This window comes from Hypanus sabinus, chromosome X1, assembly GCF_030144855.1.
Source record: "Hypanus sabinus isolate sHypSab1 chromosome X1, sHypSab1.hap1, whole genome shotgun sequence".
In the NCBI taxonomy this organism is placed as follows: Eukaryota; Metazoa; Chordata; class Chondrichthyes; order Myliobatiformes; family Dasyatidae; genus Hypanus; species Hypanus sabinus.
The window spans coordinates 19,326,271-19,346,514 of record NC_082738.1 but is presented as its reverse complement, the minus strand read 5'-3'; the positions used below and the strand labels follow the sequence as shown (position 1 = coordinate 19,346,514).

Here is a 20,244-nt window from a genome sequence, read left to right as displayed (position 1 = left end):
AATTTCTTTAGCCAAAGGGTGCTGAATCTGTGGAATTCATTGCCACAGATGGCTGTTGAGACCAATTCATTCGGTATATTTAAAAAGGAGTTTGATAGGTGCTTGATCAGCAAGGGCATGTAAGTTTTCAGGGAGAAGACAGGAGAAAGGGATTGTGGGGGAAAATAAATCAGACAAGAATAACAAAGCATTTCATCAGGCAATTTGTATTTTTTATAATATTAACTTCAAGTAACAATTTACAAACTTTCTAATTCCTCCCCTAGACTGAACGAGTGGGAGTTTTGCTACTCACAGCTATTACCTCTCCAATCCCTCCCCCCAAGTAACGGTAACTGCAAGAGAGAATAAATGTTATCACTGTGGGTGAGAAATTGTATCCAACTGTTGCAAAAAAACCCTGCTGAGTTAATGTTTTTCTTTCAGTAAATGACAACAAACGATTAACATCAATTAACTTTTGGTTCCAGAACTGTTTTCAAACAGAAGAAATACTGCTGCATCTCACCAATCCACTGTAATCTCAATCACAACAGTGCTCCTCCCCTAAGGAGAATAAAACAATGCAATAATAGAAAAAATCTTAAAGCATGGGGGTGATCAGTTGGTATGTTCCAGTTCTCCCTTTGCTTTGAAAAGTCACTTAAAGAACAAATTTACAACAGAAACTGAGAGGTGGGGTGAGTTGTGGGTCTTAAATTAATGAAATTTCCATTAAAATCTGAATGGCCAGACAGATGGTGTATTATTGACATACTCGAGGTAAGCAGGATCATGTCCCCACTTTTTCATGGCTTCCTTTTCCAGAATAGGAATTCCACTTGTTTGGGCATGAAAGACCCACATAATTACGAGTGAGAAGACACCGATGTACTCTATTTCATTCATAACACTAGAAGCAGAGATGAACAGGCCAATCCACTGAAGCAATTCACCCAAGTAGTTTGGATGCTGACTGTAAGCCCAGAGCCCATGGCAACTGAATTTGTCCTGCTGAGAGAAAAAAATTGCAATGCTGTGAATTCTTGCAAGAACATAGCCTTGGGTTTGCCCTCTACCCATCAAAACAAAAGATACGTCGTAAGAATTAAATATGTAACTATTCTATCAGCTCAGCAACAGTTCCCTTAATACTTAAGAACCTATTATTTTGAGCCTGGAATATACACGACTTTATAACTTGCTGCAGAAGAATAATTCCCTGTCTCTGTCGAGAACGGCCAATTCATTGCATGGAGCTACTCTGCTATTCTATTTTCCCTAGGGCGAGCAGAACCACATTTCCATTATTCAACATCAAAACTTTTAGTAACTGCTTCAAATAAGATTAATTTCTAAAATTGAAGGAATCTATTCCCTGCCTATGTAATCTCTTGGCTCAGTCCTGCTACACCTATCCCAGGAATTGTCCAGGTGTGTAATAACTTTCCATAATAAAGTCTATACAATAATAAACCACTGACCTATTGCTTACCAGTTCTGAATGGGGTACAAATCCATGCAGGAGTACTTACAGCATTTATAGAATGACTTTTGAAATTCCACCTCTGATGGTCTGCAATTGCCTCTACCATGAAGCCGAAAGCCCAGATCATCCATCCTGCAACGTTTTGGATATAAAGAGGTGTATCCTCTTTCTGAAGGTTTAAAATGACTGCTAGGAGGAGTGTGAAGAAGATCCAGATACCTGAAAATCAGAAACATTGGGAACAAGAGCTGGAGACACAAGACACCACAGATTCTGGAATCTGGAGCAAAAATCTGCTGCAAGAACCCAGGGCGTCGAGCAACATCTGTGAGAGGAAAGGATGTTTTGGGTTGGAACCCTCCGTCATGTCCTGAAGTGCCAACCATTCTTTTTCCCTACAGATGCCGTTCAATCAATTGCATTCTTCCATCAGATTGTCGGGACCAGGAGCTGATCAGCAACACCATTTACCATTAAGTAGCAGTATAGCTGATATGGAGCCAATCAACATGAATTCCTTTTAAATTCTCCCCACAGCACGTAGACAATGCTTGTATTTGTTATCCATTCCCAACAACATCGTCAACTGAGCAGGGGTAAATGGGACAGTGCAGCAGACTTTTAGTCAGCCTCAGGAAAACAAAGAACTGGGAGTGCACTGGCGTAACTATTTCTCCTGCAATATAATGAAATAAAAGATTGCTAAATGGTTTTCTAAAGCATATTTATGAGGTATGGGCATTCCTGACAAGGCCAGCATTTCTTACCCATCTCCAAATTCCTTTCTGAGTTTCTGATGGACTGTTACTGTGTGGGATCTATATATTTCCCACACACCCTTTGCTGCACTCCTCACTAGTCACAGTTCCTGGCTCCATCTTTTACCTGATCCAGTGGCAATCACCCTGCCAGCTAGAGGAAGGGAGCTCAAAACATTTGAATGTGAAGAGCAGACAATCAGTAAATAGACTTAAGGAAACTTAATGTGCAAAGGAAGCTCACCTTCAATAGTCCAGTAAGGGAAGAAGCGTCTACGGTTGTTATGAACTTGAGTGAAGTATCGATACTGACCTTCTTTTATCAACCTTATGAGCAGGAACAGTCTCACACTGAAATCAAACAAAATAGTATTCAGACGTTGCGCCAGAGTGGGCTTCACAGTTCCGTTCCTCATTGAGCCACTGCACAAGTTATCATAGGTGTGATTGTTGTGGACAGGAGTGCTCCTCTGCTCGTTATTGACCAAGGAAACGTAATGTCATAGAGAGATACAGCACAATATCCTGGTCAATATGAGGGTAGAATTAGTCTGAGTTCCTGGCTATTGGTAAAGGCATTGTGTTAGAGAAGTGATAATCTATTCATCATTCCATGCCTTTAATTTGTTTATTTTTAATTTTAAGATTTCAAAAGCATCCCAACAATAATGGAGCAAGAAAAGGGTGCAGAGCCGCCAGCAGATCTGACAGGCTGTGGATCAAGAAAGTGTTGCAATTTCAGTACTATGGCCTTCTGACAAAGACCAACAGCTTTGAAACATTAACACTGTTACTTTCTGCACAGGAGCAGGATGTCATTAATGATTCTGGTACCTTATGGAAGATGCACAATTGTGGGCAGAACTGGGTTTAATGATGATGCACATTACAGTCAAACAGCCAGCTAAACAAAAGTACTAAGTTTTTGAATAAAGTATATGGATATGAGGAAAGGGGAGTGGAGCAAGCACACAATGAACTGAATGGCCTCCTTTTTCAGCTGCACTATTCTTTTGATGGAGGGGGGGCGGGTGACATCTGGGCCTGACGTCCCGCTCACCCAGGGAAAGTGCACGCGCAATACATCACCTCTCCTGTCCCGGTGTAGTGCTTTTTTATGTGGTCACTGTCTGGCTTGCTAGGCAGGAGGCACTGCAAATGGCCTCTCCTACACTACTGTGTCCATAGCAACACCTTCTCGTCGGTGACCCCCGTTTCCACCAAGCTTGCTACGTCATGGCGCGACCGAGTGTCCGGCGGTAAAACTGGATGGGTAGGCTGTGCTGGGCTCATTAGCCTTTGCTGGAAGCCAGCCTAAGAGAAGGACTATTATGACTCCAAACCTGGCCAGGTGGGGCTAGTCAGCCTTGTCAGGCCATCCACCTAGGAGAAGGACTCTCCGATGTAACTCCTACGACCTGAGGACCTCGCTGTCACCGTCCCAGCTTGCTATGCTATAGCAGATGACCCCGGGTGTAAAGGGTGGGGCCAGTACCGTGAATCCAGCACTACATCTTAAAAAAAAATCCATTGCACAATCCGAAGGACAAGCCCACGTCTAGGACTTTTCCCTGCAGCCACTGCGGCCGGGTTTGCCTGACCCGTATTGGCCTTGTCAGCCACCAGCGAGCCTGCAGCAGACGTAGGCAGCCCCTTTCCTAAATCTTCGTTCGCGAAGCCAAGCCATGATCCTTTAGATTAAATGGCATCAAGCCAATTTGCTTAGTATATTTGCAGCCATTTCAGGCTGGAGACTAGGTTCAGATATACATTCTCAATCTGTTCTCCTGTACTCTCACCTCAAGCCCCATGTGGTAAACAGAGGTATTTTCTGTCCCAAGGAACTAGTGCCATTCCACCAGGAACTCAGGAGAGTCAATAGGAAAGTCCCTGATCCTGGAAAAAAGTTAACTACATGTAAATTGACATGAAGAGTTTGAAAGATATTTGTCAGCAGCTTAGAGATAAAACTATCGAACCTGAGAAAGAGAAGAGAAACACCTATCATAGCCTTTACTTACCAACTTAAATACTTATGGCTAAAGTGGAGTTTATTGTCATATATAGCACAGAAACTGCCGGCAGAGAAATTACAAGCACACGCTGCAGTACCCATGTCTGTCTTTGGCAGGAATGGCATGCAAAATCCCACATACCACCTGTCCTCATATCCACAAGACCATAAGTTATAGGAGCAGAATTAGGCCATTTGGCCCATTGAGTCTGATCCCCCATTTCATTATGGCTGATCCATTTCCCTCTCAGCCCCAACCTACTGCCTTCACCCCGAATCCCTTCATGCTCTGACCAATCAAGGATCTATCAACCTCTGTCTCAAATGTACAAAAAGATTTGACCTGCACAGCTGCCTGTGGCAATGAATTCCACAGATTCAACATTCTCTGCCGAAAGATATTCCTCCTAATCTCCATTCTGAAAGGACGCCTCTCTCCTAACGACTCTCCCACCCGAGGCAACAACCTCTCCATGTCCACTCTACCATGGCCTTTCACTATTCAATAGGTTTCAATTAGGTCACCCCTTATTCTTCTGAATTCTAGTGGTCTCAAGCAAACCATGCTGACTACAGCCTATTTTACCCTGTGTCTCCAAATATCCAAAAACCATATCCCGAATAGGTGACCCCCAACATCTTCCCAACCACTGAGGTCAGGCGAACTGGCCTATAGTTTCCTTTCTTCTGCCTCTCTCCCTTCTCGAAGAGTGGAGTGACTATTGCAATTTTCCAGTCTTCCGGAACCATTCCAGAGTCTAGTGCTTCTTGACAGATCATTATTAATACCTCCACAATCTCTTCAGCCACCTCTTTCAGAACCCTGGGGTGTAGACCATCTGGTCCAGGTGACTTATCGATCTTCAGACCTTTCAGCTTCCCAAACACCTTCTCTCTTAGTTATGGTAACTTCATTCACTTCTGCCCCGACACTTTTGAACTTACTGCTAGTGTCTCCCACAGTGAGGACTGATCCAAAATACTTCTTCAGTTCATCTACCATATCCCTGTCCCCATTACTACCTCTACAGCATTGTTTTCCAGGGGTCTGATAACCTACCCTCGCCTTTCTTTTACACATTATGTATCTGAAGAAACTTTTGATATTCTCTTTAATATTAGTGGCTTGCTTACTTTCATATTCTATCGTTACCTTCTTAATGACTTTTTAGTTGAAGCAACTGCAGCTAAATCATGACAGAACTAGAGCACTGGCACGGGTGGTGGTGGGGGGAGCTTATCAATCCACCATGCCTCTGCAGTTTCTTTGAAAGGATTTCATTTTGTCCCACTCTCACAACTACTTCCCCAAGCCATCAAACTTCCCCCTTTCCGAATACTCATCGAATTCTTCTGTTGTTTGTTAATTTAGGATCTGCCCTTCAAGAAAGTGAATGAAACATAGTCATCTTATCCCTTCTCTTTCCTCCAATAACCAACTGATGGATATTTTACCACTATTCGCCATGTAAATCTTGTTCGACGCCTGCTTCTTGGATTCCCCTGCTGTCAAGAAGATCAAACGGTCTCAACTATTTGAATCTTTTCAAACACAACGTCAAACGATCGAAGCAAGCCCACTTGAAGTCCTTCAAATTATTAAGCGGAGAAAGTATTATTAGTATCGACGAAGAGAGGTGATGGGGGGGGGGGGGGGGTCAATTCAAACTCCTGGTCAATTGCCCCAACTTGTGGGAGGGAAACCACCTGCACATTTAACAGTAAGTTTCTTGTCACTGGAGTCCGGTACCGCCGCGCGCCATCGCAACACCAACCTGCCAAATCATGAAACATCTTGGTTTGGAAGATGCTTGCCGCATTCCAGAGGAACCACTGAACAGCCAGATCTGTCGCCGCACATTTCACTAGAATGCGCTCCATCTTTCTGACCAGCCGTTGTCAATCGACAGAGCACACAATGAAGCCTCAAATGCGACGTGAAGCGGTTGGCTTTTTTTTTACCTCAGATGGCGCGCGTTTCCGTCCCGATCAGCAATCGGCTGTTGTAGAAAAAGCGCATGGTACAATGTAGTCCCTAGTAACTATGTTTTCCTGTCATGGGATGGCTGTGTAAATATGCTGTACTGTATCTGCTCTATGATATGCTGTGCTGCTTTGTAAAATAATAATAAAAATTTGAATTACAATAAAAAATCCCATTAGCTCAATTTTCATATGCTTTAACATTTTAAAAAAAGGGAACATAATAAAGGATTTTTAAAAAAGAATAATCAGATGGATTAACGGCAAAGTCATGTCGATCTTACATGATACATTAATTCCGAAACTCAATACAATTCAGTCAGACTTACAAATACTAAAGTATCAGGAGTAAACAGATGAGGAACAGGAAGGGGATCCAACAATAAGCAACGACGTTGACTCTGGAAAACCTGACAGAATGGCCCTGAGTTCCTGAATCAATGTAGCAAGTAGAATTATTAACATGCAGTTATTTTTAATCTACTTTGCTGCTCTGCATTTTATCATATATCTTACATCCTCCTTTCAATCGTGAACTAAGCCCAAATCTATTTCCTGGTGAATATTTTCTAATTGCATAAACTAGTGAGTTATTTTTGGTGAGACATTAGCCACCATTGGAGCAGGTATCCCTGGTCACCCGACAGCCTTCAACCTGAGCATCCAACACCCTGGGCACTGTGGCTTGCTGCAGAATGACTCTTAACACTGAACAACTTAATTATAGGTATAACCTGCACGAATTTTAATGTTGAATCACTCGCTTTTAATGTAAGCTTCAAGGTTGAGGTAAGTAATCTTGATGCTATGAGACTGCCATTTATAATGCCCAGCTTTCTGGGCATCCAGCTTATCTAAAGCTCTACGTCCTAAGCAGCTGCTGCCTCCTTTCCATCGCATGATCGATGGTGGTGCCCCTTTCAAGTACCTTGTCTGTCAATTCTGTGGCATAAGAATAAAATCTAGCAGATGTTGGATGCATCTATTTTGTTTTCAGACTTCCAACAAATAGATAAACTACTTGAAAGGGACACCACTATTATTTACACTATAGAAAGGAGGCATAACACAGAATGCTGGAAACACACAGCAGGTCAGGCAGTCTCTGTGGGAAGAGAAACAGCATGAATATTTCAGGCCAGTAAAATATGAAAGATCACTTGCTTAAAACATTATAAGTCTGTTTCTTTCAGCCTGATCCAACAAGTAGTTCCACCATCTCACCATCGCCATTTCACCATTGTCACTTTTTCTATGCCTCTGTGAATATCCAACATACCAACTTGGCTGGTGAGCCCTCTGATAGTTTGGATGGATCTATTGTTATAAAAGACGACAGAAGTAGTGACGATTCAGAGCTATGAGAGAGGAAAAGAAACATTCCTGTCATGAAAGACATCTGCGGGTCAGCTTGGACTTTGTTCAACTCTTGCAAAGCAACAATCCATTGAGTGGTATAACTAGCTCAAGGGACTAAATGACCTCCTCCTGTTCCTATGATCCTAATGATGGTGGAGGGAGTCGAACCTGCCATCACGTGGAGTGGTTCAGGAGAATAGCACATTTGTATTTACAAGGTAGCTGATTTCTACAGGAGGGAGAAACATATAGACAATGATTGGGAGAGACTTCAGTGGAGCATAAATGCCAGTTTGCACCTTATTGGCCAAATGGTCCATTTTGTGCTATAAATGCTTTGCAAAGTATTGACCAAGTCTTTGACATGATGGATGTGTGGAAGACATATCCTCTTGTGAGAGAATCTAGAACAAGGGGTCATTTTAAAAATAAGAGATTATACCCACTTAATGCAGATATTGAGGCTCCACCTTCTCTGTAAATTTAATTATACAATCTATTCTGCATTCTGTTATTGTTTTTACCTTTGTACTATCTTGAGGTACTAAGATTTTGAAATGATCTGTATGGATTGCGTGCAAAACATTGCTGTTCACTGTTTTTCGATATACGTGTATCATAAAATGCAGAGCTGCGGAGATGACTGAGCAGTGAGTGATAACTTTTATAATAATTTTTATAGGATAACTTCTGTAATTGAGTGGCAGATGACTCTTTTTAGCAGGGTGAAGACTGCAAGAGCATGCCTTCCCCCACCCCTGAAGCTGGTAACCAACAAAATCTATGGCGATGTGGGACCACAGTCATCGAAGGACCGGCAGGGGCTGCAGGAGCTGAGAGGGGTGTTGGTTGAGGAATTCAACTGGGCACATTGAAAGCAGGCTGTGATGGACTGACCTACATTTGCAATACTGTAAGTTACAAAACATTGTATAGGTATATGGACAGGAAAGGAGTGGAGGGTTATGGGCTGAGTGCGGGTAGGTGGGACTAGGTGAGAATAAGAGTTCGGCACGGACTAGGAGGGCCGAGATGGCCTGTTTCCGTGCTGTGATTGTTATATGGTTATATGATTGTTGTATGGAGTAATGTAGGTGATTTGGTAGCACAGCTAGTAAAGAGCAGATATGACATTGTGGGCATCACTGAGTCATGGCTGGAAGATTATAGTTGGGTGTTTACTATCCAAGGATGCACATTGTATTGAAAGGCCAGGCAGGTACAGTAGACAGGCAGAGGGGTGGGGAGGCTATATTCATCAAAAATGAAATCACATCCTACAGTGGATTCTATAGAGAGATTTCCAAGGATATTGCTGGATTGGAGAGCATGGCTTATGAGAAAAGGTTGAGTGACCTTGGCCTTTTCTCCTTGGAGTGACGGAGCATGAGAGGTGACCTGACTGAGATGTATAGGATGATGAGAGGCATTGATCATGTGCATAGCCTGAGGCTTTTTCCCAGAGCTGAAATGATCCCATATCAACACTGTCTCATTTGGATGTATTTATGTATGGGTGAATGTCAATTCAAGTTGAACTGAAATTGAATTTTGAGTGAAGGATACAGGGGTAATTCAGAACAGTCACTTTTCGTAATATGACAAACTCCCTAAATGTTTCTGAATCAGGACTAGATTTATTCTCACTGACACGTTTTGGGATTTGTTGTTTTGTGGCAGCAGTACAATGCATGATATAAAAAATACTGTAAGTTACAAAACATAAATAAGGAATAAGAGGAATATTGAGGTATTGTTCATGGACCGTTTAGAAGTCTGATGTCAGTGTGCAAGATGCCTTTCCTAAAACATTGAGTGTGTTTTCAGGCACTTGTACCTCCTCTTCGATGGTAGTAACATGAAGAGGGCACGTCTCAGATTTTGAGGGTCCTCAGCGACCCACCTTCTTGAGGCACCACGTCTTGCAGATGTCCTTATTGGTGCGGTAAGTTGTGCCTGTGTTGTAGCTGGCACACCTTACAGCCTCTTTTGATCCTGCACCCTGGTCCTTGTAGGTACCTCAAAGGGCTGGAGAGATCCCACCAACACCGTCTCCACAACATCCTCCAAATCCACAGGAGAGACAAGTGAACCAACATCAGTGTCCTCTCCCAGGCATTCAATGTCCTAGTTACACTTACTCAGTTAGACTGGGCAGTCCAGCACCTACAATAGTGAGCTCCGTGCAAATCAGCACGGGATAATTAAGATCACAGAGCTAAATCTGTGGCTCAAAGTTTTGTGTGGGAGAATGGGTTTGAATTCATGGGACCTTGAAACCGGTATTGGGGAAGGAGGGAGCTGTTCTGATGGGAAGGGCTCCACCTGATCTATACTGGGACCAGTGCTCCGGTGAATCGCAGAACCAGGGCTTTAATCTAAATGGCTGAGGGTGGGTTCTACCGTTCGGAAAAATAAGGATAAGATCAACGGGAAGGAAAGTACATGACAAGTCACAGAAATCTCCAGAATAAAAAAAGAATAAAATTAGAAAGGGATAAGGATGATGAATACAGGACAAAGGTGTGATATTTGAATGCACGCAGTGTACGGAGTAATATAGATGATTTTGTAGCACCGCTAGAAAAGAGCAGATATGACATTGTGGGCATCGCTGAGTCATGGCTGGAAGATTATAGTTGGGTGTTTACTATCCAAGGATCCACATTGTATAGAAAGGCCAGGCAGGTACTGTAGATAGGTAGAGGGGTGGGGAGGCTCCGTTGGTAAAAAATGAAATCAAATCCTATAGTGGATTCTATAGAGAGAGTGCTGAGGAGATTTACAAGGATATTGCTGGATTGAAGAGCATTACTTATGACAATAGGTGAGTGAACTTGGCCGTTTTTCCTTGGAGTGACGGAGGATGAGTGTGACCTGACAGAGGTGTATAGGATGAGAGGCATTGATCATGTGCATAGCCTGAGGCTTTTTCCCAGAGCTGAAATGGCTAACACGAGCGAACATAGTTCTAAGGTGCATGGAAGTAGGTACAAAGGGGAACTCAGAGGTAGGTTTTTCACATGGACAGTGGTGGGTGCATGGAATGCACAGCCAGTGAAGATGGTGGATGCGGATACAGTAGAGTCTTTTTAGAGACCCTGAGATAGGAACACGGAGCGTCGAAAAATAGAGGGCTATGCAGAAGGGAAATTCCAGGCAGTTTCTAGAGTAGGTTACAAGGTTAGCACAACATTGTGGGCTGAAGGGCTTTTTAGAGCAGCTTGTGGTTGAGCCCACTAGGGGAAAGGCAATTCAAGATCCGTTATTGTGTAATGAACCAGACTTAATTAAGGATCTTATGATAAAGGAACCTTTAGGAGCCAGTAATCATAATATGATAAAATTCACCCTGCAGTTTGAAATTAAAAAAGTAAAGTCAGAGATGTTTCAGTATTTCTGTAGAGTAAAGAGAACTAAAAGACATGAGAAAGAAGCATGATTGAAATGGGGCACTTGACATTCTAGTCAGCCCCCACCCCCTTCTATCTATTACTCTGTCACTGCACTGTAACACTTTAAGCCACTCTTTATAACGCATGCTGGTATTTATCTATTTATGCACATTTTATTCCATATCGGTACTTTAACTTTATTTTATAAATAATTCTTTATATTTGCTGAATGTTGTTGTTTTCTGTAGCATGTCACTCCCTGACCAATACACCACAGTAAATTCCTAATAGATGTAAATATTCTGTGTATGGCGAACAAAATTGTCCCTTGATGGGGATCCTAATTTAAACCTACCGAATACTGAAGTGCCTAGGTGGAATGGACATGGAAAGGAAATTTCCAATTGTGCAGAAGTCTTGGACCAGAGGGTACGGCCTCAGAATTGATGTTCCTTTAAAACAGGAATGAAGAAGAATTTCTTTCGCCAGTGGGCGCTGAATCTGTGGAATTCATTGCCACAGATGGCTGTTGAGACCAATTCATTGGGTATATTTAAAAAGGAGTTTGATAGGTGCTTGATTAGCAAGGGCATGTAAGTTTTCAGGGAGAAGACAGGAGAATGGGATTGTGGGGGAAAATAAATCAGACAAGAATAACAAAGCAGCATTTCATCAGGCAATTTGTATTTTTTAAAAGTATTAACTTCAAGTAACAATTTACAAACTTTCTAATTCCTCCCCAACACTGAACGAACGGGAGTTTTGCTACTCACAGCTATTACCTCTCCAATCCCTCCCCCCAAGTAACGGTAACTGCAAGAGAGAATAAATGTTATCACTGAGAGTGAGAAATTGTACCCAAATGTTGCAAAAAAACCTGCTGAGTTTATGTTTTTATTTCAGTAAATGACAATGAACGATTAACTTAAATTGACTTTTGGTTCCAAAACTGTTTTCAAACAGAAGAAATACTGCTGCGTCTCACCAGTCCACTGTAATCTCAATCACAACAGTGCTCCTCTCCTAAGGAGAATAAAACAATGAGGGGAGAAGACAGGAGAATGGAATTGTAGAGGAAAATAAGTCAGCCACGATCAAATAATGGAGCAGACTTGATGGGCCAAATGACCTAATTCTACTCCTGTGACTTATGGCATGGATAATGTTATTCCCAAGTCCCTCCAAAAACAAACACTTTATTCTCAGCTCTGCCCTGGAAAGAGATCACCAGGTGGACAGAGGAAAAGATTCCGATGAGATGGTGCCATAAAGTGGCGACTGTTTGCATGCTGCTCCCATGGGAATCATCAAATATTCCGGTTTAGGACAACTACAGCTGAAATCCAATCACAGCCAAGGGTACTTAAGTAGCAGCATAGGGTACTTAAGTAGCAGCATCTTTTTAACACCTGTAAGAAAAGTACTGATACTGTACTCAAAATCAACAAATGTTGAATGGCAGATGCGGATCACAAGTGCAGTTCCCCTTTAAAAAAAATGGAAGTGGAGATACCATGCCAGATTACAGGTATGATTGAAATGCTGAGGCCTTCGACCTCCACTCCTGACTATCCAGCTGGTAAATGTACAGTCTCTGAAAAATAAAATTGAAGATGTAAGAGCAAGATTGCTGTACCAGAGGGACATTGTGGACTGCTATGTACTTTGCTTCATGGAAACATGGCTATCCCCTGCCATTTCAGAGCAGCACAGCAGCTTGATGGGTTCACCATTTTCTGTAGAGACAGGACAGTTTAGTCTTTTAAAGGCAGAGGAGATGGATTATGTTTTATGATTAACAAATTGTGATAAACAAATGTGGTAGTTCTGTCTCAGTCCTGCTAACCCAACCTGAAATAACTAACAGTCAAATACTGTCCATTTTATCTGCTGAGGAAGTTTTCCACCATCATCTTGATAGCAGTGTACATTCTACTTCAGGGCAATGTTAGACAAGCACTGGAGGAGCTGAACAATGTAATCAGTAGGCTTGATACTGTGTACCCTGATGCCTTCCCTATCATTGTGGGAGATTTCAACCAGGCCAGCTTGAAGAAATCTTTGAACAACTACCACCAACATATCACCTGTGGAACCAGAGGAGCCAACACACTTTACCACTGTTGTACCACCAAGGATCATCCCACACCCACGCTTTGGAAAGTTCAACTACCCAGTGTATATGCATAAAATAAAGACCACAGTACCAGTGATGAGGACCAAGAAGGTATGGTCAAGGGAGGCAGAGGAGCACTTACAGGACTGCTTTGAATCAGTAGACTGGACAATATTCAGGATTCATCTTTGAATCTGAATGAATACACCACAGTTGTCTCCGACTTTATCAAAACCTGTGTGGATGAGTGTGTGCCTTCAAAATTATACTTACAAAAGATCTGTGTCAAGACTAGTGGTCCAAAACTATACAAGAAGTCCAAGGACAACTGACAGAATGTTATTCTAAGAGTGAGAAAGCAATTCTGATTGATGTCAGATATAGAATCGGATGCACGCGGGCTCTGGCAGGGTTTGCAGGTCATTACTTCCCACAAAGCGAAAACTAAAATCATGAATAGCTGTGATGCTTTAATCCCAGATTAGCTCAAAGTCTTTTATACATACTTTGAAAGAGAGAATAAAACTACAGCTATGAGGATCCCTGCAGCACCTCATGACCCTGTGATCTCTGTCTCGGAGGCCGACGTCAGAACATCTATCAAGAGAGTGAAACTTCGCAAGGCATCAGGCCCCGATGGTGTACCTGTAGGGCTCTAGAAACCTGTGCCAACCAACTGATGGGAGTTCTCAAGGACATCTTCAATCTCTCACTGCTGCAGTTAGAGGTTCCCACCTGCTTCAAAAGGGTGACAATCATACCAGCGCCCAAGAAGAGCAGAGTGAGCTGCCTTAATGATTATTATTTGTGTGAATTACTTTGATTTCCAGCACCTGCAGATTTTCTGTTGCTTGGCACTTGCATCTACTGTGATACTTTGAGAGGTTGGTCATGGCTAGAATCAACTCCTGCTTAAGCAAGGAACTGGACCCACTGCAATTTGCCTGGGGCCAGTGCACAGGATCGGAAAAAACTGCAGAGGGTTGTAAACTCAGCCAGCTCCATCATAGGCACCAACCTCCCCAGCATCCAGGATATCTTCCAAGAGCGATGCCTCAGAAAAGTGGCATCCATCATTAGAGACCCCCATCACTCAGGACATGACCTCTGCTTATTGCTATCATCAAGGAGGTGGTACAGGAGCCTGAAGGCACACACTCAACGATTCAGGAACAGCTTCTTCCCGTTCGTTATCAGATTTCCGAATGGACATTGAACCCATATACACCAACGTACTGTTTGTCCCACTCTTTTTGCACTACTTATTTAATTTTCTTTTTTATTCAAACTTATTGTAATTTATGGTTTTTATTATTATGTATTGCAATGTATTACTGCTGCAAAACAACAAATCTGATAACATATGCCAGAGATATTAAACCTGATTCTGATTCAAAGTCATGCTCATAATTTCCTTGGAAAAAGTGCAACATCCCAGGGATCAAGTCCCTTAAAGTGGCTGCACAGGTTAACACAGGCATTTGGTCTGCTTGACTTTATTAGTCAAGGCACGAGCTCAGGAGTCGGGAAGATTTTTTAATTTTATAAAATGCTGGTTCAGCTACATCTGGGGTATTGCATTTAATTCTGGATGTGGAAAGGCTTTGGAGAGGGTGGTATTGGATCTGGTGATATTGATCCAGAAGTTCTTTGGAAGTCAAGAATGAGGTGTAAATCTTGTAATACAGCCACTTTATTTAGTGGTCATAACTATATAAATAATGGTAATTATAAAAATGGTTCCTCGGCATAAACATCACCAAGGCCTTAACGTGGTCTGTACTTACCGGCTGTGTGATGAAAAATGCACAACAGCGCCTCTTTCATCTCAGACGGTTGAAGAAGTTTGGCATGGGTCCCCAAATCCTAAGAACTTTCTACAGGCGCACAATTGAGAGCATCCTGACTGGCTGCATCACTGCCCGGTATGGGAAATGTACGTCGCTCAATTGCAGGATTCCACAGAGAGTGGTGCGGACAGCCCAGCGCATCTGTAAATGTGAGCTTCCCACTATTCAGGACATTTACAAAGACAGGTGTGTAAAAAGGGCCCGAAGGATCATTGGGGACTAGAGTCACCCCAACCACAAGCTGTTCCAGCTGCTGCCATCTGGGAAATGGTACCGTAGCATAAACACCAGGACCAACAGGCTCTGGGACAACTTCTTCCACCAGGTCATCAGACTGATTAACTCATGCTGACACAACTGTATTTCTATGTTACATTGACTGTCCTATTATACATACCATTTATTATAAATTACTATAAATTGCACATTGCACATTTAGATGGAGATGTTACGTACAGATTTTTACTCCTCATGTGTATGAAGGATGTAAGAAATAAAGTCAATTCAATTCAACCTCACTCTACTGTAAGAGAGAAGAGAGAACAAAGGAGTTGTGGTTGTCTTATACTAAAAACTAGCTCACTAGAGAGATAAAGCACATTCCATTGATATGGGGTAGCCTATATTGTTCAGTGGTGTGACACAAGCTGGAAAAAAAACTTCTAGAAATATACAAAATCAGTTATACTGTAATTATTGAAAATTCACTGAATTATACACATATAGGTGATTATATAAAAATTAGAAGCAAGCATAAGAAAGCGAGTAAACTCCTCTTGGGCTTCCAGACAAGTACAGGTATCGATTTTAACCAACGTTTTGACGACAAACTCTGCCATCTGCATCAGGGATGATCCTTGGGCATGTCTAGTATTTATACCCCCATAGTCTATCCTTCCTGATTGGTTAGTCCTCATCCAATCAGGTTTCTGCTGCCCCACCTTGTTTACAATCAAATTCCAGTTCTTATTTAGAGCGAGACTTTTATCTTTGTTAAAATTCTTTTCCTCTAGTTTTATCTCAATGGCTTCCTTCATTAGGCAGTCCAAAAAACCACTGGTATGGTACAGTAGTTTTGTGCTGTCGAAGTCAATCCTATGACCATTGCAAATGGAATATTCTACTACTGCCAATTTCTCCAGGTATCCCAAACAGATACACCTCCTGTGCTCATTGATGTGGATTTTCAATCAGGAGGGATGGATTACTGGGGTATAAATACAACTGGACTAGACATGCCCAGGTATCATCCCTGAAGAAGATAATAGAGTTTATCATTGAAACGTTGGCTAAAATTGATACTTGTACCCGGCTTCATATACGCCAGGAAAGCACTAGATCCTTTTTCAAGTACAGGAAAGTTCAACTGTAAGAAGAATGGGGGAATGGGGGGGGGGGAAATCTCATTGAAACCTATTGAATGTTGAAGGGTCTAGAAGGTAGAGCGGATGTGAAGTGGGTGTTTCCTTTGGTGGGAGTCCAGGATTAGAGGGACGTCCATTTAGAACAAAGATTAGAAGGAATTTCTTTAGCTGAAGGGTGATGAATCTGTGGAATTCATTGCCACAGGCAGATGTGGAGGCCAGGTCACTGGGTGTATTTAAGGGGGAGGTTAATAGGTTCTTGATCAGTCAGGGTGTGAAATGCTATGGAGAGAGGGCAGCAGAATGGGGCTGAGGGGGAAGTGGATCAGCCATGATGAAATGGCGGAGCAGACTTGATGGGCTGAATTGTCTAATTCCACTCCTCTCTTATGGTCTAAAAATAACAATTTTACACTTTAATCCAAGAGGCAAAAGAGGTTTACCAAGATGTTTCACTCTAGTTCTAAGGTGACTAATAAGGCCAATTGTGGGACCCATAGACTTTTCCTCACATGGTGCAGGAGGTGGGCAATGGGGCAGATAATTTGGAATACTATGGGTTCCTTCCACTTGGCTGCTACGTGCTCCTGCTCTAGGAACTCCAGGAGCTCAGCACCTTCCCAGATGCTCTGGTTCTGCCCCAAATGCAGCTGAACCAGAATTTTATAGCAAGTGTTACAAGAAGAGGCTGTGCAAACTTGGGTTGTTTTCTCTGCGGCAGCAGAGGCTGAGGGGACAACTGATAGAGACTTTTGAGATTATGAGTGGTATAGATAGAGTCGACAGTATTGTTTTCCCAGGGTTGAAATTCTTATACGAGAGGGCATGTATTTCAGATGTAAGGGGGTAAGTTCAAAGGAGATATGTGGAGCAAGTTTTTTATTTACACAGAGTGTGGTGGATGCCTGGAAAGTGCTGCCGGGGTGGTAGTGGAGGCATTTATAATAGAGGGGTTTAATGGTCTCTTTGGTACATGAATGTACAGAGGGCAGCACAGTAATGTAGTGGTTAGCACAACACTTTACAGTACTAGTGAGCAGGGTTCAATTCCCGCCTCTGCCTGTAGATGTCTGTACGTTCTCCCCGTAACTGCATGGGTTTCCTCTGGGTGCACTGGTTTTCTCCCACAGTTCAAAGCCGTACCAGTTGTTAGGTTAATTGGTCATTGTAAATTGGCCAGGATTAAATCGGGGGATTGCTGGCGGTGTGGCTCAATGGGGTCGATAGGGCTTACTCCTTACCGTATACCAATCAATCAATAAATAAATAATGTAGGAATATGGTCTCGTATAGGCAGAAGAGAATAGTTTAGGCAGTTAATTACGAACTTAATTAGTTTGGCAAAACCCTGTGGGCCGAAGGGTCTGTTCCTGTGCTGTACTATTCTATGGTCTATCGGGGGACAATTGTGGTTTCCTCCACAGTTCATCACTACTCCATATGGCAACCGGGCTGAGCTTCTGAAGCAGGAGCACATGGGAGCCAAGTGGAAGGAGTTCACATTATTCTAATCTTTCTGCAACATCACCCACCTCCTACCGCATGTGTGAAAAAGTCTGAAGGTCCCTCATTGGCCTCATCAGTCACCTTCAAACCAAAATGGAAGCAAACCACTGCCTATCTCTAGGAAGACCAAGACACCTCAAAATCAATTAATTGGCTGTTAAGATCTTCGTGACTTCCTAAAGTCCTAAAAGACGCTACAGAAATGCAAAGCTCTTCAAAAGATGCCCCCCCACCCCACCTCTTAAATTTAAACAGGCCACTGTGTGAAATGCAGCACCTAATTAAATAACTGGACTTTACCAAAAGGGCTAATGGCATCGGCCACACTTCTGCACATCATTGCAGTTGCTTTTTCAGCATACCACGTGTGCGACTGCAACGGTTTCGAACTATCCTATTATTTCCAGATATTACCGAAATCCCATTTTGCATTAAATAAAATAGAGCCTCTCCCCGTTCGCTGCATGCACATGGTACCTCCCAGCTGCCTGCTCCTGGATATTGCTCGAAACATCACGGATTTACTGCGGTATTACAGGCGGCAGCTCGGCTTCACTGGAAGTTAGCCTGCACACTGCGAGTGTACGAGTGGGTCTGCAATTGTCACCGCAACTGTGCCCCTGAAAATGACACAAGGCAAAGTGAGTACATCCCCATCGCCGAGCACCTTCAATTTAATTGATTGACAGATTAGTTTATCCCAGATGTACAGCCGGTTGAATGCGTTGTTATGGTGAGATATAAAACTGGGTTATCTACTGGCTGCTTAATGCAATGCATTTTTAATCTACGTAGAAGTGGATGAATATGTGATTTATTACCATAAGTCTCCGACTACCCTCCCCACAGCCTTTTAAATACATTTATTCAGTTTTTTAATATATAGGAAATTTATTTTGGGGATATTCAGTCAAATACGATACTGTGTAGTGGCAGTGTTAATGACGACTTGAATTATTAGTGTTTATGTGATGTGACGGCTTTCGTTCTCTTGTCTTCCCCCTAACTTACATAACGGGTGAACGTGGGGCACTTTATCCGGCTCGCGTTTGATGCAAACCCGTGGCTGTCCAACGACGGCTAAACAATTGGCGCTGCAGCTTCTGTACTAGATTTCAACGATAAACCCTTTTCCCCGGAAGACTGACTCATTACTAAACATGGTCACTTGGTTACCAGCACGTTAGTAGTGGATGTCGGACGGCTAAATCAGCCGTGAAAGGCAAGCCACCCAAGCCTTACCCAGATTTACAACGCAACTGGGGTTCCTGCAGATACAAACATCCACCTCCACTCCCTCTTCATCCAACTTGAGTGGAGCCAGATTCTCTAATCTCGGTGTGAAGGCACCCACTCATTAGGTTAGGAGCATTAATGCTGATTAAGACTCCGCAGACTGTACACAGTGACCTTGCAGGTGCTAAGAGTTCCCAAGAGCTCTGGTTACCAACCCGTGGCATGCCTCGTCTTGCACTGACTGATAAGATGAGTTCAGGGTCAGATTGACAGCCAGCCAGTGACACAAATGCCAAGGAGGCAAATCCCAATAGATACATGCGAGACTGCGGATGCTGGAATGTGGAACAACAAACCATCTGCTGCAGAAACTCCAAAAGTCGGGCAACATCTGTGGAGGAAATGGGCAGTTGATGTTTTTAGTTGAACTCCAGCATTAGGACCTGACACAAATGCTATTTAACCTGCTGAGTTGTTTCAATAGATTTATGTTCCCGATTCCAGCAATTGCAGTCTCTTGCATTCTTGTTGGCTGCTGGGTGGGTATGCATTTGCTCATTTGGGACCTGCATCGAGGTGCTAGTCTGTGTCCCACTCTGGAGGATGTTGAAACGGAGGGGAGAGAGGTCCCTGTATGGCCAACTACGTAGTGACTGGGTGTGTACACCTGAGACTGATTTCTTCCCAATGTCCATCCAATTGAGGCTCCTCCACAGTATAAATCCCTCTGTTCTGTTTACATTAGAATACACCCCTGCATGCAGGAAATCATTAAGTAGGCACTGATTGCATCCACACAAAGCATCCCAGGACCAGAGTCACAGAGATGCAGTACAGAAACAGGCCCTTCAGCCCATCAAGTTTATGCTGACCATCAACCACCCACTCCGACATCAATCTCCTATTCTCCCCACGTTCCCGTCAACTACTCTGAGACTCTACTGCTCATCTACATGCTAGGAAAATGAGCCGTGGTCAGTTAACCTACCACCCCACTCATCTTTGGGATGTGGGAGAAAACCTGGGAGGGGTGGGGGATTTGAGCAATCACATGGAGAATGTGCAAACTCTACTGGGGCAGTATCTGACTGAATTTTGGATCCCTGAATTTTAGCATTTCTATTAGCTGTGTCACTATCTCCTTTAAGAGGTAAAAAAGGACCGGTAACAATTACACCTATTTTGTCTGAGGTAG

General features: G+C 43.0%; 2 protein-coding genes across 3 annotated transcripts in view; one reads left to right on the top strand and one right to left on the bottom strand.

Moving 5' to 3' along the window:
* Positions 1-319: 319 nt before the first annotated feature.
* Positions 320-18,420, bottom strand: LOC132384669 (uncharacterized). Its single transcript, XM_059956002.1, has 6 exons — positions 18,291-18,420; positions 5,696-5,829; positions 4,026-4,122; positions 2,471-2,577; positions 1,515-1,687; positions 320-993 (listed from the first exon to the last, which is right to left on the bottom strand). Exons 2-6 carry the CDS (start codon positions 5,706-5,708, stop codon positions 715-717), a joined length of 669 nt encoding a protein of 222 aa, XP_059811985.1. The 5' UTR covers positions 5,709-5,829; positions 18,291-18,420; the 3' UTR covers positions 320-714.
* The window catches only part of faim2b (Fas apoptotic inhibitory molecule 2b), a 60,646-nt gene continuing 58,705 nt past the window's right edge, over positions 18,304-20,244 (top strand). For both annotated transcript variants that reach the window (XM_059956001.1, XM_059956000.1), the window contains exon 1: positions 18,304-18,454. In XM_059956001.1, coding sequence (XP_059811984.1) covers positions 18,440-18,454 — 15 coding nt within the window. In that variant the 5' untranslated portion in view covers positions 18,304-18,439. The remainder of the gene's footprint in view (positions 18,455-20,244) is intronic.